General features: G+C 49.1%; 1 protein-coding gene and 1 pseudogene across 1 annotated transcript in view; one reads left to right on the top strand and one right to left on the bottom strand.

The window, feature by feature from the left end:
* The window catches only part of KDELR3 (KDEL endoplasmic reticulum protein retention receptor 3), a 59,422-nt gene that overhangs the window by 20,549 nt on the left and 21,184 nt on the right, over window positions 1-17,689 (top strand). Inside the window, exon 2 of the mRNA XM_073592578.1 lies at window positions 1,482-1,582. Coding sequence (XP_073448679.1) covers window positions 1,482-1,582 — 101 coding nt within the window. The remainder of the gene's footprint in view (window positions 1-1,481; window positions 1,583-17,689) is intronic.
* Window positions 6,628-6,692, bottom strand: LOC141104010 (U4 spliceosomal RNA; annotated as a pseudogene).

Here is a 17,689-nt window from a genome sequence, read left to right as displayed (position 1 = left end):
AACTGCTGAGCAGTTAGAATCCTATATCTGGCAAGAATAGGACACGATTTGTCTCCCAAAACTCAAGCAACTGGTCTCAGTTCCCAGATGTTTAGAGAGTCTTGTTAAAAGAAGAAGGAATGCTACACAGTTGTAACCATAGCCCTGCGCCAAATTTTTGAGAAGTGTTGCTGCCATCAATTTCAAAACTACCTTATTTTTCTCTTAAAATGTTACATTTTCTCAATGTAAACATTTGATATATTTTCTATTTTATTTTGTGAATAAAATATGGGTTTATAAGATTTACAAATCTTTGCATTCTATTTTTTTTTTTTCGTAGATTTTACAAAGCATCCCAACTTTTTGGAATTGGGGTTGTAGTTGTCTTTTGCAAATATAACAAATATTTTTAAGAAAGTTCTTCTCAATACTATTGAAGACGTTTCCACAAGTGTGTTGCATTTGTGTTGTTTTGCTTTTACCCTTCTGTCCAATTCATCCCAAACCAACTCAGTGGGGTTTAGGCTGCATTCACACTTGTGCGTAGCAGGAACACACAATCCCATTCAAGGTTTTTTGTTGTGCGTTTTTCACACATGTCAACATGACATGCATAGGGGAGCCAGTTCACTTGAATGGGCTGCTCTATGTACAATAAAAACGCCAAAGAGGCTCCAGAACCTTTTTTGGGATGGAGTGTCGCATGTTTTTTCAATGCACGTTTGCCTCACATCTGCTAACCCCATTTGGGATGCCATTATCAATTAGTGGCACGAAAACACGTTGCGCGTTTGCAGCACATTTCTGAGGCAAAATGCACGTTTCATGTGTGCTATGTCGTGTGTTCAGGAAACACGAAGTGTGAATTGAGCCTTAACAGCTAACTCCATCTTTCTGAACATGTTTCATGTTACACCCATATTAGGGATAACATAAAGCATTATCTTGTCTGCAGCGCCCCACCCTAAAGCCATTACCCCCGTTACAGAGTCGGGGGGTCTTCCCCCCACTGGATCCTATTAAGTTTGAAATTGGCATGGCTGTGTGTGTGGCTTTGCCCACACAGCTGCATCATTCATTCAGAAGAAGCTATGAATGAAAAAATGACAAGTTCTGTCTACCACCGCGGAAGAGGGACTCTTGGTTCTCAAGCAACGTGATCTATCTACATGCCAGCTGCTGCAAATATATTCTGTGGGAGTCAGACCATTGCACCCATGATCCACTGATCGTGGTTGCAATGCTTTCCAGGCCCCTATGCAAAAAATAACAAATGCACCTTTTTCATTTTTATGGGTGTGTTCATTATTTGTTGCAAAAGGTAGACTCCAGCACTGCTCAGCAAATGCTGGCAACTCCTTACGCTTCTGCCTATTTGTACAAATATCTTCTTATTTACTTGGAAGGCAGATAAATTCTAAAATGGAGGTCTTACTACTAAAAACAATATTTTAAATGACCATGTGGAAAAATCTAACCTTATATACTGTGTCTTTCAGGAATATCAGGGAAAAGCCAGCTATTATTTGCTCTTGTGTTTACCACACGTTACTTGGATTTGTTTACTTCATTCATATCCATCTACAACACTGTCATGAAGGTAAGGAACAATAAGTAATGCATGTAAAGGTACTGAAATTTAAGGCATGAATAATGCTTTCTTATGTTCAGTTTTGGAGATAAAGAGGAAGGGAGGTGTTCTGTAGTCCAGCGGGCGGGATATTCGGTCAGAGCTGACACTGCTGCTTGGGACTTCAGTGCAGCAAAGGCAGCATTGTCAGTTTATTGCAAGAAGTTATGATCTCACTCTTGTGAGTCCAGTCACATTACAGGAAGTCAGCTTCTAGCATAACACTACGTTACATCATGGGTTACCATGCGTTTTGATGCGTTTCCATCCATTTCAAAAGGAAAAGACATCGGCCAAAAACACATAAGTGTGAATGATATATTTTTAATTATTTTTTCAGTCATTTCAGTTCTGTGCCAATTAACTTCCTGCATTCATAGGCTGTTCTAACATATACATCTTTTATCAGGACAGATAGGACTTTAATTTTTTAGCTGTTATACAGTAGATACACAAATAGGAACCAGTGTTTCTTTAGGGCCATGTAACAGTGTCACTGGAGACACTTACCCATGACATGATTGCTAAAGAGTACAGAGTAAATACTTACAGCTTTCATGGTGTCACTCCTTTGCTGATGGAAACAAAGCAAAAGACTATTGGGAGATTTCCTGATTTCTAAAAAGCATAGATATAAATAGTAACAGAATCATTCAAAGATGACCTAAAAATGATTATTTTGGAAAGAGCAAAGGATAAGTTTAGTGGGTTAACCTCATACGTATGCCATCAGAACACTAAACATTACATTTTGAGCAAAAACCTGTGCTGGTCGCAGATGAACTGAACTGCACCTTAATGCCTGTCCTCACCATAAGTTCCTGACACGCATCGACTAATCACAAGACCCAGAAGGCATAAGCAGGCACTAGTTGGAGACTAGCAAGGGAAATCCCATCAATACATTTGTGACAGTAAAATAGAAAGATCAGTAATCACTACCCCCACCATACTGAAAGCTGATCTCAAACTTTTAGTAAAGTCTAAAGTGGTTCTAAAGGCAGAAGGTTTTTCACTGTAATGCATTCTACGTATTGCGGTAAAAAACCTTCTGGATGCAGCTCCCTCCCAGCCCCCCTTATACAGTACTTACCCAAGCCCCATCTCGATCCAGCGATGTCCATGAGAGCAGTGGCTCTTCCCAAGTCTCTCTCTCCTCATTGGCTCAAACAGCAATGGGGACCATTGACTCCTGCTGCTGTCAATCACAGCCAGTGAGCCAATGAGGAGAGAGCAGGGGGACAGAGCCAAGCTGCGCTGTGTGTGTGTGTGAATGGACAATGTCCATTCACAGGAGTGTGGCTCATAAAACAAAGCCTGCTCAAGTGCCTCTATAGCAAAAGGCTTGGTATTGGGGGCACTTGGCAGGGGGGAGGAGCCAGGACCACTGGCGGGGGACCCAAAAAAAAAGAGGATGTGCAAAACCATTGCACAAAGCAGGTATTTATATATTTATTTAAATATAAATAAAAAATAAATAAATAAAAAACATGCTATACATGGATCGAAATTCGGCCGGTTCCGCAGAAAGTGGACGAATTTCGATCCTTGTAGGAGTAGGCAGACTGTACCCAGGTTGATCCATCAATCGACTTGGGGACAACCAGCCTGTAGGGCTTTTCTATATGCTATTACTGCCAGCCAGGCTCCCCACGCCACCCCCCGCTGGCAGAATACACTGGCTGTGTTGATGGGGAAATCAAGTGATCTACTTTCCTTCCACCTGTGGTGGAAAGGAAGGAAATTGATTAATCTATGGTTTGCTTAAAACAATCTCCTGCCATTGTGTATTATATTGGACAACATCTCTCTTCCCATGAAGGAGCATTGGGCATTGGGGCACCCTCCTCTTAGAGAATTCCCTTGCCTCTTCTTGGTCTATTTCTGCCACTTTCTATGTAATTGCAGGTTTAATTGCTGAGAAGTCTAACATGTTTACATTTATTGGCCAGGTTATATTTGTGTGGCCACTCAGCTTCTCCATCAATGTTGGATGGATTATTCTTCTCCCCATATTTAGGAAATAGGGGTCTCATATTGGAGAATCCTTATTTCTGGGGCTGCTTTGTGGCCGCCCAGAACAGATGTTTTTTTCTACATTGTGGGATCCTGTCTCAGGTCTCTTGGTTTAGATTAAATTAGACATCAACGAGGTACTGCTGTATCTTCACCAGTGTGTAAATAGAGGTAGTCTGATTTCTGCACTAGACGATACTGTGAGTTTTACACATGCTAATTACTTTAAGGACAATCCCCTGGAAACCACTTTCCCTCAACTGGTAGCCTCTGGAGAGAGAGGAGAGTTTCACACTTTTAGATGTGCCTCAGACCCTGCCTGGCAGAATACGCTCGTCGGAGGGGGACCTGTGTCTCTTTGGTTTATTGGCAGAAAGGGCAAATTAACCTCCTGCTGCAAGTACCCTCTGAAAGGAAGAGTAAATGCCTTAATTTATTTTATGCATAGCGCTATATGGTTGCTTCTGTTTCACCAGTATAGAACTAGGGTCTGTCTTCCATGTCCTGCCTACCTTTATGGAGATGCTTCTCTTGCACACTATCCCTTCAGTCATGATGACTTTGTGAGATCGAATTTATAGATTCTCTGGACTCAGGAGTCACTTTACACCCTTTTTTAGGCTGTTGTGTAAAAATACAAATACAACCCTGGCTAATGGCCCATACACACGATCCAAAAATTGTATGAAAAATACCGCTTTTGATAGAAAAGGATTTTACAGGTAAGTATGACGAAAAAAATCCTATTTTCTTTTTCATACATCATGGGACACAGAGTTGGTCCCATGATAGTCATTACCTGCTGGGACATACCAGAGCAATAGCCTTGAGGGGAGGGAGGCACCCTGCCAAACAACAGCCAGACCTTAAACGGCAGGCCGCAGTACACTGTGGCCGAAAGCCGAATCCTCGGCTGCTCGAACATCCACTTGATAACATTTTGTGAATGTATGCACTGAAGACCAGGTAGCAGCCTTACAAATCTGAGCCACAGATACCTGATGGTGAAAAGCCCAGGAGGTTCCAACACCCCTAGTAGAATGAGCTCTCACCCTAAAGGGAGGAGCTTTATGTGTCAGACTGTAGGCCTGAATGACCAATTGACGGACCCAATTAGCAATGGAAGCCTTGGAAGCTGCCTGCCCCTTCTTGGGTCCTTTTGGTAAAACAAAAAAGGAGTCTGATCCTCGGATCTCTGCAAATCTAGACAAATAAACCTAGACTGCCCGGACAATGTCCAAGGAATTCAGTTGTTTCTCTTCCGCCGAACGAGGCTGAGAGAAAAAAGAAGGCAAAATAATGTCCTGATTTAAATGAAAGGCTGACACCACTTTTGGTAAAAAGGATGGAACAGGTCGTAACACGACCCTGTCGTGGTGAAGAATCAAGTATGGTTCCCTGCACGAAAGGACCACCAACTCCGATGCCCTTCTAGCCAAGGTGATGGCCATCAGGAAGGCTAGCTTGCGTGACAGCAAGTCTAATGGAATTTCCTTGATGGGTTCAAATGGTTGTTTCTGTAACACAGACAGCACCAAGTTCAAGCCCCGAGGACACATAGGTGACCTAATGGGGGGAAGCAAATGGGTTGCTCCCTGCATAAAGGTTCGAACCAGTGAATGGGAGGCTAAAGGCCTTTGGAAGAATACTGACAGGGCCGAAATCTGACCTCTGATTGTACTCAAAGCCAATCTGACTTCCACAGCTGACTGTAGAAAAGAGAGAATTCTCCAAATCACGTATTTCTGAGGATGCCATTTTTTGGCTTCACACCAAGCAATATAAGTCTTCCAGACCTTATGATAGATCTTCCTAGCGACAGCTTATCTAGCATTCACTCTCTATCGAAAAGCCAGTGGCGTGCAAAACACACCTCAAAAACTTCCACCCGGTGCCAAAAAAAAGTGCCCACACAGAGAGTGAAACACAAAAACGTGCAACGGGTGTACAGAGTCCTCCACTAGGGAAGGACCTTACCCTGATCCCCCGGGGCGTTAGGCTCCAGACAGGGACTGAGGTACTCAGACAAAGGGTCCATCCGGCCGAAACCAGGCGGACCCCCACAACTGGAAGGACTGCCGAAGCAGACCAACCCAAGTACAGTGGGGCTCTCCCGAAGAGAGACCCCTCAAAGGAGAGGGCGAACCAAGCCAAAAGGCCTATGTCCACCCCCTCCCAAGACTTTCAGAGTAGGCCCGAGGACCCACACCCTACTCGCCACACAGTGACAAAACGTGTATACAAAGACAACCAAAAAAAGACAAAAAGGTGACAAACAGGGGTAAAAGAAAGAGTGGGGAAGATAGTGAGATGGGAGAGTGAAAGTGGCCATTGTGCTATACAATGGCCGGCCCTCCGGCCAGGCATAAAAATTTCCCCTGGTCCTGGCCAAAAGGCCCGGCCCAAGAGGCAGGTGCGAAAAACGTGTGTTGTGGTGAAAGTGACCATGGTGCCATAAAATCAAGTGCTTTCACACCGTGACTATACGGCACCCCTGAACTGCCACTTCAGGGGCACATTCACCACTGGCTTTTCGAAAAAGCCCTGACCCTCCAGCCCAGACCACAGCAGACCCCACCACAGACAGGAAGGATATGGAGATCAGGAAGCCGGAAAGAGCCCTTTACCATCAAGCTCTGCCGTAGCTCCCATCACTCCTCCTAATTACATTCGGGAAGTACTTGCCACTCCCTCCCCCCCTTGCAAGGCAGGAGTAAGCGTTCTCTCCCAAATAACTGTCTGGAGCTAGATCCGCCCCAATCCAGGCCAGAAGGCCAGGGTCCCGACCCTCTGGTTCAGACCCCGTGGTTCTCCATCCCCATCAGAAGGCTTCCCTTTCGGCTACAAACCGCTCCAGGTCACCTTCACTCCAGCAGGTTTTGCATAGCAACCGCAATCCCATCTCTATTTCGCCATAGATCAGGGACGGAAGCAAGCGCCACCTCCTGGAAACTGATAAGAATAGATACTACACTTGATCTTCGCCAAAAGACCGAGAAGCAATTAGCAATAATCACGCCTCAGTTGAACCTCATTGGCTATGATACTGCCACTGCACAAAGCTTATCTAGCATTCACTAGAGTAGGCGCTACTAGTCCCGAGATGCCACAGTCCTTTAACACCCGTGTTTCAATAGCCATGCCGTCAGATTTAGAGACTGTAAATTGGGGTGGAATATAGGACCTTGAGACAATAGATCGGGGCGATGTGGAAGCGTCCATGGCCTATTGTCAGTCTCACAATCTCCGGGAACCAGGGCCTTCTGGGCCAGGCTGGTGCCACCAGAATGACTGGAACCCCCTCTCTCCGTATCCTGTGCAACAAATGTGGAAGGAAAGGGATTGGTGGGAAAGCATAAACCAGGGAGTACTGGCTCCATGGAACTACCAGAGCATCTGCTCTGATTGCCAGAGGATCTCTCCGGCACACAAACTGCTGTAGCTTGTTGAACCTGGATGCCAGTAGGTCGACCTCTGGCCACCCCCAATGTTGGCAAATTTCCTGGAACACCCCTGGGTGTAGGGACCATTCCCCCGGGCAGATCTGCTGGCGACTGAGATAATTTGCTCTCCAGTTCTCTACTCCTGGGATATGGACTGCCGATAGAATTGGCACATGTCCCTCTGCCCAGGCTAGTATGTGGTTCACCTTCTTCAGAGCTGAACGACTCCTGGTACCGCCTTGGTGGTTTATATAAGCCACTGCAGTGACATTGTCGGACTGAACCCTGATAGGGCAGTCCTGAAGCTCCACCGTCCAGAACCGTAGGGCCAGACGTACTGCCCGTAACTTCAGGACGTTGATGGGCAGGATCTGTTCTGTCCTTGACCATTTCTGCTGAGCTGTGTGCCCCTCTAGGGTCGCTCCCTAGCTTGAGAGATTGGCATCTGTAGTCAGTACTCTCCAAGTTACTGGGAGGAAGGATTTTCCCTTTCACAGGTTCTGATCCTGCAACCACCAGTTTAGGCTTAATCGTGCCCGAGGGGATAAGAACATTGGATAATCCAGGGCTTGTCCTCTTCTGTTCCAAGCCAAAAAGATGTTTTGTTGCAAAGGCCTGGACTGGAACTGGGCATAGGGCACTGCCTAGAAGACCCTAGAAGACTCATACAGAGCCGAATCGAGTGTTGTCTGGTGCCCCTTATCTGAGGCACCTGATCCTTCAGGACACAGATCCTTGCGGGTGGCAAGAATACCCTTGCTTGGACCATATCTAGGATAAGACCTAAATACTTTAGACTTTGAGCTGGTTTCAAGGCTAACTCTTCGGTATTTATGATCCAGCCTAAGCTTTTCAAATACCGCACTGTGCATGTTATGCTCTGTTCTAGAGCCTGTAATGAGTGCTCTCTGAGCAGGAGGTCATCCAGATACCCGAGCACCAAGATCCCTTGGGCCTTTAAAAGACCCAGTACTGGTGCTAGGACCTTTGTGAACACCCTGGGAGCTGTAGCAAGCCCGATGGGTAGAGCCACAAACGGAAAATGACGTTTCTCTACTACAAATCGCAGGAACCTCTGATGAGGCTGAAAGATAGGTATGTGTAAATACGCGTCTTTTATATCGATGGAGGCTAGAAAGTCTCCCGTATGGAGTGAGGCTACTACTGAGCGGACAGACTTCATCAGAAAGGACTGGATCAGTAGATACTGGTTCAGAGGTCTTAGGTCCAAAATGGGCCTTGTGTCCCTGTTTGGTTTTTGAACCGTAAACAGGTTCAAGTAAAACCCTGTACCCCTTTTGGATACAGAAACCTCTACAATCACTCCTTGATGCACTAAATGATGTAGTGCCTGAAGCAATAAGTCTCTTTTTGGAGGATCTGAGGGAACCTCTGGGGGGAACCCCCCACAACTCCAGCTTGTAACCGCGGGGTATAGTTGAGGTGACCCACTCGTCCTGAATTATTAGTCTCCAAATGTCCGCAAAGTGCAGCAGCCTTCCCCCACCCGATAGAGTGGGGGCGTCACCTCAAAAGGGGGGCTTGGTGCTGGGTTTAGAAGAGTTTTGGATCCAGGGCTTTTTCTGGCCCTGGCCTTGCGCCTTGCCCTGGGCTCTAGTGCCCTGTTGGCCGCAGGACTGCCTTGGCACTGAGATACTCGAGGAAGCAGTCCCTAGAGTTTTAAACGAGGGACACCTGGTGCTTTTCTTCACAGGAAGTAGAGATCTCTTCCCTCCAGAAATTTTTGGGATATATTTGTCCAAATGATCACCAAATAAATGTTCCCCATGAAAGTGGAAACCTGCCAATAAGTTTTTACAAGGAAGCTCGGCTGACCAGTTTTTAAGCCACAAAAGTCTGCGCATATGTACAGACAATAGAGCCAAACGAGAAACCTGCTGTATTGAATCCTTTAAGGCGTCAACAACAAAACACAGCGCTCAAAGAATATCTGTCTTATTTTTAGCAAGATCATCCTCCCGGTTAGGCCTGTCAGGCCATCTGACCTGATCCTTTATGGACTGGCAGATACCAATTGCTGTCACAGCTGGCTGAATAGCTGAACTGGCCAAAGAAAAGGAAGCCTTTAATAATAACTCCAATTTCTTGTCAACAGGGTCTTTCAAGCCCTGTGTGTTATCTACCAGACAAGTTAAGTTCTTGTTTAAGTAAGAGACTGCTGCATCTACGGCTGGCATGCTCCACTTCTTAACAAAGTTTTCATCCCTGGGATATAAAAGGGAAAACCTCTTAAGAGGAACAAAAATCCTGTCAGGATGTTCCTAATCAGTATACACCGCCTGTTCCAACAGAGGGTTAAGGGGAAAGCTTGTGTGGCCTGAAGAGGCCTCAGGGACCCCAAAGAGGACCAGGGGGGCTCAGTAACCTCTGCAAGAGGCAACTTAAAGGTAGAACGAACCATTTCGGTAAGAGTCAGGATCAAAAGCCTCTGCGACTGAGAGGCAGACATCAACTGGATATCTTCTTGTTGCTCGGAAGCAGACTCATCCGCCAGGCCCTCCACAGAATTCTGAGCTTTTAGCTCTTCCCCATCCTCAACCCATTCCTGCTCCAAACTAGGAGGCTCCGGGGAGGGAGATCTGTCACTCTTCTTGCCAACTTGCAGGATGTAAGCAATCATGCTAGCAATCCTTTGCTCTAACCTCGGCTAGGGCCGAGGACAGTTCATCCTTGGTGATAAAGGGTGAACCAGCAGCATTGACTGTAGGCACAATACCAGATAGGCGCAGCGGCTCAGATTGCCCAGAAACCTCTGGTCTTTCAGGGGATACAACACTAGGGATACGACTAGGTTCAACAGGAACTACTGACGACATAGGTGTGCCCTTCTCTGTAGTGTTAGTCCCGCTCCTTTTTATTGAAGAGATTTACTAGCCACAAAAAGAGAGTAGCTGTGTGTAGTATTAACACACTTCAGAAGGGAGACCCTTTAACCACTTCAGATCCGGGCCATTGCCAAATGACGGCAACAGCACGGATCTACATTGCCGGGACGACGTCTATTGACGTCGTCCCGTGCACGAGCGGCCTGCGCGCCCCCTGCAGGGCGCGCGCGGTGCGCTCGGTGAACAGCGAGTCTATGAGACTTGCCTGATCACAGATCAGAGTAAGGGGTCGGTCCCGACCCCTTACCACATGAACAGAGCCGGTAATCGACTATTTTTCCTCCTCGCGCTGACAGCGTGAGGAGGAAAAATAAACCTGATCACGGCGATCTTCTGTGACACGGCAATAGGCAGCAGTGCCGCCTACCAGTGCCCACCAGCGTCACCCATCAGTGCCCACAGTGCCATCAATCAGTGCCCACAGTGCCACCCATCAGTGCAACAACAGTGCTGCACATCATTGCCACCAATCAGTGCCCATCACTGTCACCTACCAGTGCCCATCAGTGTCACCTACCAGTGCCCATCAGTGCCACTAGGGTGGCCACGTGTCCCGGATTGCCCGGGATTGTCCCTTATTTAAGATATTTGTCCCGTGTCCCGGGTACCTTCATTCCGGGACAATACAGTGTCCCGGAATGAAAAAAAAACACACCGCCGGCGGCTGGCACCAGTCCGACTTCGTCTCCGAGTCTGACTGCCTGCCACCCTTATCACAGTATACACACAACAAGCTAAGCGCAGCTTAGCTTAAGTGCCTTAACTGGTTGCTAGGCTAGGGCCGCCCGCCCCGCGTCTAGCAACCAGTGACGTCAGCTGGCACGTGGAGTCAGTGCAGTGGGCTCTGGGCACCCGCACGGCACGGCGGCGACGGCGCAGTGCGCACTCTAGACTCACTGTACACGCTACGGGCCTACGGCTGAGCAGAGCAGCGCGCCTGAGAGAGAGAGCAGCCGCCACTGCCAGCCTGCCAGTGTCAGTGAGTCCACTTACTAGCCTGCCCTGTGCGCGCCGCCCAGCCCCAGTCAGTGACAGTGGTGGAAGGTGCCTGCCAGTGACCACCAGTCCCGGAGCGCCGAGCCGACTACAGCTACTCCAGCAGCCGCACATTGATTGCCACTGCCAGCCAGCAAGCGCAACCCTCGTCCGAGTCCTCCCTCCGGCTCCCTCCCGCCCACGAGGTCCGCCTGCCAGAGATACTTCAGGTTAGTGTAACTTCCACAGCACACTACCTAGTGAGCAATGCACACACTCCCTCTCAAATCTGCTGCTGTCCCCAGACCCCCACCCACCCCCTCAGTTCTGCTGCTGTCCCCAGACCCCCACCCACCCCCCTCAGTTCTGCTGCTGTCCCCAGACCCCCACCCACCCCCCTCAGTTCTGCTGCTGTCCCCAGACCCCCACCCCCCTCAGTTCTGCTGCTGTCCCCAGACCCCCACCCCCCTCAGTTCTGCTGCTGTCCCCCACCCCCCTCAGATCTGCTGCTCTCTCCCACACTCCCCCTCAGTTCTGCTGCTCTCCCCCTCCATCTTTCCTCCATGTCCCCCTCCGTTCTGCTGCTGTCCCCCTCCGTTCTTCCTCTGTGTCCCCCTCTGTTCTTCCTCCGTGTCCCCCTCCATTCTGCTACTGTCCCCCTCCATTCTTCCTCCGTGTCCCCCTCCTTTCTTCCTCCGTGTCCCCCTCTGTTCTTCCTCCGTGTCCCCCTCTGTTCTTCCTCCGTGTCCCCCTCTGTTCTTCCTCCGTGTCCCCCTCTGTTCTTCCTCCGTGTCCCCCTCTGTTCTTCCTCCGTGTCCCCCTCCATTCTGCTGCTGTCCCCCTCCGTTCTTCCTCTGTGTCCCCCTCCGTTCTTCCTCTGTGTCCCCCTCCATTCTTCCTCTGTGTCCCCCTCCATTCTTCCTCTGTGTCCCCCTCCATTCTTCCTCTGTGTCCCCCTCCATTCTTCCTCTGTGTCCCCCTCCATTCTTCCTCTGTGTCCCCCTCCATTCTTCCTCTGTGTCCCCCTCCATTCTTCCTCTGTGTCCCCCTCCATTCTTCCTCTGTGTCCCCCTCTGTTCTTCCTCCGTGTCCCCCTCTGTTCTTCCTCCGTGTCCCCCTCCATTCTGCTGCTGTCCCCCTCCATTCTTCCTCTGTGTCCCCCTCCATTCTTCCTCCGTGTCCCCCTCCTTTCTTCCTCCGTGTCCCCCTCCTTTCTTCCTCCGTGTCCCCCTCTGTTCTTCCTCCGTGTCCCCCTCCATTCTGCTGCTGTCCCCCTCCGTTCTTCCTCTGTGTCCCCCTCTGTTCTTCCTCCGTGTCCCCCTCCATTCTGCTGCTGTCCCCCTCCGTTCTTCCTCTGTGTCCCCCTCCGTTCTTCCTCCGTGTCCCCCTCCATTCTGCTGCTGTCCCCCTCCATTCTTCCTCCGTGTCCCCCTCCTTTCTTCCTCTGTGTCCCCCTCCGTTCTTCCTCCGTGTCCCCCTCCGGTCTTCCTCCGTGTCCCCCTCCGGTCTTCCTCCGTGTCCCCCTCCGTGTCCCCCTCCGTGTCCCCCTCCGTGTCCCCCTCCGGTCTTCCTCCGTGTCCCCCTCCGGTCTTCCTCCGTGTCCCCCTCCGTTCTTCCTCTGTGTCCCCCTCCGTTCTTCCTCCGTGTCCCCCTCCATTCTGCTGCTGTCCCCCTCCATTCTGCTGCTGTCCACCTCCATTCTTCCTCCGTGTCCCCCTCCTTTCTTCCTCTGTGTCCCCCTCCTTTCTTCCTCTGTGTCCCCCTCTGTTCTTCCTCCGTGTCCCCCTCCATTCTGCTGCTGTCCCCCTCCGTTCTTCCTCTGTGTCCCCCTCCGTTCTTCCTCTGTGTCCCCCTCCGTTCTTCCTCTGTGTCCCCCTCCGTTCTTCCTCTGTGTCCCCCTCTGTTCTTCCTCCGTGTCCCCCTCCATTCTGCTGCTGTCCCCCTCCGTTCTTCCTCTGTGTCCCCCTCCGTTCTTCCTCTGTGTCCCCCTCCGTTCTTCCTCCGTGTCCCCCTCCATTCTGCTGCTGTCCCCCTCCATTCTGCTGCTGTCCACCTCCATTCTTCCTCCGTGTCCCCCTCCTTTCTTCCTCTGTGTCCCCCTCCTTTCTTCCTCTGTGTCCCCCTCTGTTCTTCCTCCGTGTCCCCCTCCATTCTGCTGCTGTCCCCCTCCGTTCTTCCTCTGTGTCCCCCTCCGTTCTTCCTCTGTGTCCCCCTCCGTTCTTCCTCTGTGTCCCCCTCCGTTCTTCCTCTGTGTCCCCCTCGTTTCTTCCTCTGTGTCCCCCTCCGTTCTTCCTCTGTGTCCCCCTCCGTTCTTCTTCTGTGTCCCCCTCCGTTCTTCCTCTGTGTCCCTCTCTGTTCTTCCTCTGTGTCCCCCTCCGTTCTGCTGCTGTCCCCCTCCGTCCCCATCCAACTTTGATGCAGTGAACTTGCCAGAGTAAGTGATGTACAAAGTACGCCGTTGTCACTAAGTGACTTAGTTAAGGCAGGTGCACATTGCATACCACCTGTCTAAACTGGTTACCACTGTTTGCTTTTTTTTCCCAAAAATTGGCAAAAAAAAGTATCAAAAACCATCCTTTTTGGGCGGCGCGCGGGGGGGGGGGGGGGGGGGGGGGGGGTGTCCCTGAATGGCAGTTTGGAAATGTGGTCACCCTAAGTGCCACCCATCACTGCCCATCAATGCCACCCATCAGTGGTACCTATCAGTGCCACCCATCAGCGCCCATCAATGCCGCCTTATCTGTGCCCATCAGTACCACCTTATCTGTCCCTATCAGTGCCGCCTTAACTGTGCCTATCAGTGCCGCCTTAACTGTGCCTATCAGTGCCGCCTTAACTGTGCCCATCAGTGCCGCCTTAACTGTGCCTATCAGTGTCGACTTACCTGTGCCTATCCGTGCCCATCAGTGCAGCCTATCAGTGCCCACCAGTGCCGCCTCATCAGCGCATGTCAATGAAGGAGAAAAATTACCTGTTTGCAAAATTTTATAACAAACTATTAAACATGATTTTTTTTTTTCAAAAATTTCCATCTTTTTTTGTTTGTTTAGCAAAAAATAAAAACCCCAGCTGTGATTAAATACCACCAAAAGAAAGCTCTATTTGTGGGAAAAAAAATGATAAAAATTTCATATGGGTACAGTGTTGTATGACCGCGCAATTGTCAAAGTGCGTCAGAGCTGAAAGCTGAAAATTGGTCTGGGCAGGAGGGGGGTTTAAGTGCCCAGTAAGCAAGTGGTTAATAGGGCTCACCAGGCCCCTATGCAACAATCCTGCTAAGCACCTTTAGCCTGCCAAGCAACACCTGATGACTCACGTGACCCAGGTAAGGAGAAAAGAACCGCTGCAAATGCCTGGTTCAGAGCCTGCTCTGTGGCCCACAGCTGCCTTCTGAAAGCACCGCATGCTTGGCATACACAGTTTAAATAAGCTGGCTGTGCGCCAGAACGTTCTGTGCATGCGTGCGCACGCACGTGCGAGGTCCAGGCGAACGGACGTGGCTGTATTCGCTTATGACGCAAATCTTCGTACACCCAGATAAATGCTACGGCGCATGTGCGGCGAAGCCGTGTGCGCCATGGCCGCCAAACTGCTAAGCCCAGCGGCGCTCTTGCAAACGCATGTGCGCCATGGTGAACCAAGGCGAAATGGCACACCGTTGTGCGCCATCATACAGGTAAAAAAACAGCCAGACACAAGCAAAAAAGGTACACTTTGCAAACACCCACAGCTAGCCCAAAACTCCCCCGTATGGTCATGGCACACAGGTGTCCAGCCTCTAGCTATCTTGACTGATTGTTACAATCACTGGGACACCCCACAATAACTAAAGGGCGTCCAGGCGCAGGGCAGGTTAGAAACTAAGAGCCCAACCTTCACCCATCACGGCGGGTTCCTGTCACTTGAGGACCTTCCAGGACTGGGTATCCCTTTCATGTTTAGGGTCCACTCCCTTAAACCTGTACAGCACCCTGTAGGAATGCCTTAGCGCTGTGGTGTCCAGGATTCCACTTTGCAGGGTCCAGAGCATGGAGGCCGCATTACAGGCATAAATGGATCTGATTGGTCAATCCCTTGATTCATTTAAGAACCGTTTGTGGGACAAGAGACCTAGCGCTCAAAGAGCTCAAACAACTGTGCCATCCACCTTGCAGACACTGGTAAAAAAACTGAAGTACTTCCTGTATGGGAGGGGTTATATAGGGGATCACTTCCTTTCTAAAGACCTTTGGTCTACCAGTGTGCATTCACCTGGAGATGAAGTATAACCCAGCAGGTTATGAATTTTAGCCTAACTCTGTATCCCATGATGTATGAAAAAGAAATATATATATTTTTTTAAACTGTTGTTCTTTTTTTGTTGATATTGCAAAAAATAGAAATCACAGAGGTGATCAAATACCACCAAAAGAAAGCTATATTTGTGGGGAAAAAAGGACATACATTTTGTTTGGGTACAGTGTCGCACAACCTTCCGGACGGCAAGTGCTTAACTGAATTTATGCAGTTCTGCAAAGAAAAGTGGGCAAATACTACAAAGTCTAGATGTGCAAAGTTAGTAGAGACATATCCAAACAGACTAAAGGCTGTAATTAAAGCAAAAGGTGGTTCAATACAATACTGGCACATTGGGGTGATAAAATAGAAACTGTTATGCTGCGTACACACGATCAGAAATTCCGCCAGCAACTCCAATGAGAGCTTTTTGTCGGAAAATGCGACCGTGTGTATGCTCCATCGATCTTTTGCTGGGGGAATTCCAGCCACCAAAAGATTGAGAGCATGTTCTCTATTTTTCGGTCTGGAAAAGTTCCTATCCGAAAATGCGATCGTCTGTACAAATTCTGACGCACAAAATTCCTACGCATGCTCGGAAACAGTTCGACGCATGCTCGGAAGCATTGAACTTCATTTTCTCGGCTCGTCGTAGTGTTGTACGTTACCGCGTTCTTGATGGTCGAAAATTCAGAGAACTTTTGTGTGACCATGTGTATGCAAGGCAAGCTTGAGCGGAAATTCCGTCGGAAAAACCATCCAAGTTTTTTCCAGCGGAAAATCCGCTCGGGTGTACAGGGTCTTAGTCTTCATTTCAGACTGCAAAGCAACAAAATGTGATTATTTTAAAGAGGGATGATTCTTTTCTTTACTCACTGTATATAAGGAGTCATATTTTTCTAATAAGCCTTTTTTACCCATCCTAGGAACACTGAGCACAGAGGTGGAAACACTGCTGGACTATTGATTATACAGTGGAACCTCGGATTACGAGCATAATCCGTTCCAGGACTATGCTCGTAATCCAATGTACTCGCATATCAAAGCGAGTTTTCCTATTGAAGTCAATGGAAACGAAAATAATTTGTTCCGCATTGACTTCAATGGGATGCAATACCGCATGCGGCCAGAGGCGGGGGGCGCTGCAGAGCCTCGGAAACGGCCAAAAAGGCCCGAGGGACACTTCGGCGGCCCTCGGCACACCTCGGAAAGACTCCGTTCACGAGCCTTTCCGAGGTTTGCCGAGGTCAGCTGAACTGTCCTCGGGCCTTTCCGTACATTTCCGAACGGCGACTTTCGGCTCTGCTCGGCTCCGGTGCCCCCCACCTCAGGCCAAAAGCGGTACTGCACACCGCTTTTGGTCTGAATCCTGCTCGTTTTGCGAGACAACACTCGCAAACCAAGGTAGGAATTTTAGAAATACAGTGCTCGGTTTGCGAAACGCTCGTTAATCGCGTTACTCGCAAACCGAGGTTCCACTGTATACAGTATCTCATAAAAGTAAGTACACCCCTCACATTTTTGTAAATATTTTATTATATCTTTTCATGTGACGACACTGAAGAAATTACACTTTGCTACAACGTAAAGTAGTGAGTGTACAGCTTGTATAACAGTGTAAATTTGCTGTACCCCCAAAATAATTCAGCACACAGCCATTAATGTCTAAACCGCTGGCAACAAAAGTGAGTACACCCCTAAGTGAAAATGTCCAAATTGGGCCCACAGTGTCAATATTTTGTATGGCCACCATTATTTTACAGCACTGCCTTAACCCTCTTGCCCAGTCTCTGAATGGTGGGGGTCATGCTCTGCTCCAGTATGTCACAGTACATGTTGGCATTCGTGGTTCCCTCAATGAACTGTAGCTCCCCAGTGCCGGCAGCACTCATGCAGCCCCGGACCATGACACTCCCACCACCATGCTTGACTGTAGGCAAGACATACTTGTCTTTGTACATATCACCTGGTTGTCGCCACACACGCTTGATACCATCTGAACCACATAAGTATATCTTGGTCTTATCAGACCACAGGACATGGTTCCAGTAATCTATGGCCTTAGTCTGCTTGTCTTCAGCAAACTGTGTGCGGGCTTTCTTGTGCATCATCTTTAGAAGAGGCTTCCTTCTGAGATGACAGTCATGCAGACCAATTTGAAGCAGTGCGCTATGTATGGTCTGAGCACTGACAGGCTGACCCCCCACCCCTTTAACCTCTGAAGCAATGCTGGCAGCACTCATACGTCTCTTTCCCAAAGACAACCTCTGGACATGACACTGAGAACGTGCACTCAACTTCTTTGGTTGACCATGGCGAGGCTCTGAGTGGTTCTGAGTGGAACCTGTCCTGTTAAGCCACAGTATGGTCTTGGCCACCTTGCTGCAGCACAGTTTCAGGGTCTTAGCCATCTTCCCATAGCCATACTTATGTAGAGCAACGTTTTTTTTTCAGATCCTCAG

Source organism: Aquarana catesbeiana, linkage group LG07 (genome assembly GCF_042186555.1).
Source record: "Aquarana catesbeiana isolate 2022-GZ linkage group LG07, ASM4218655v1, whole genome shotgun sequence".
Taxonomy (NCBI): Eukaryota; Metazoa; Chordata; class Amphibia; order Anura; family Ranidae; genus Aquarana; species Aquarana catesbeiana.
Note: the sequence above shows the minus strand (reverse complement) of the source record. Positions and strands in the feature narration are given on the sequence as shown.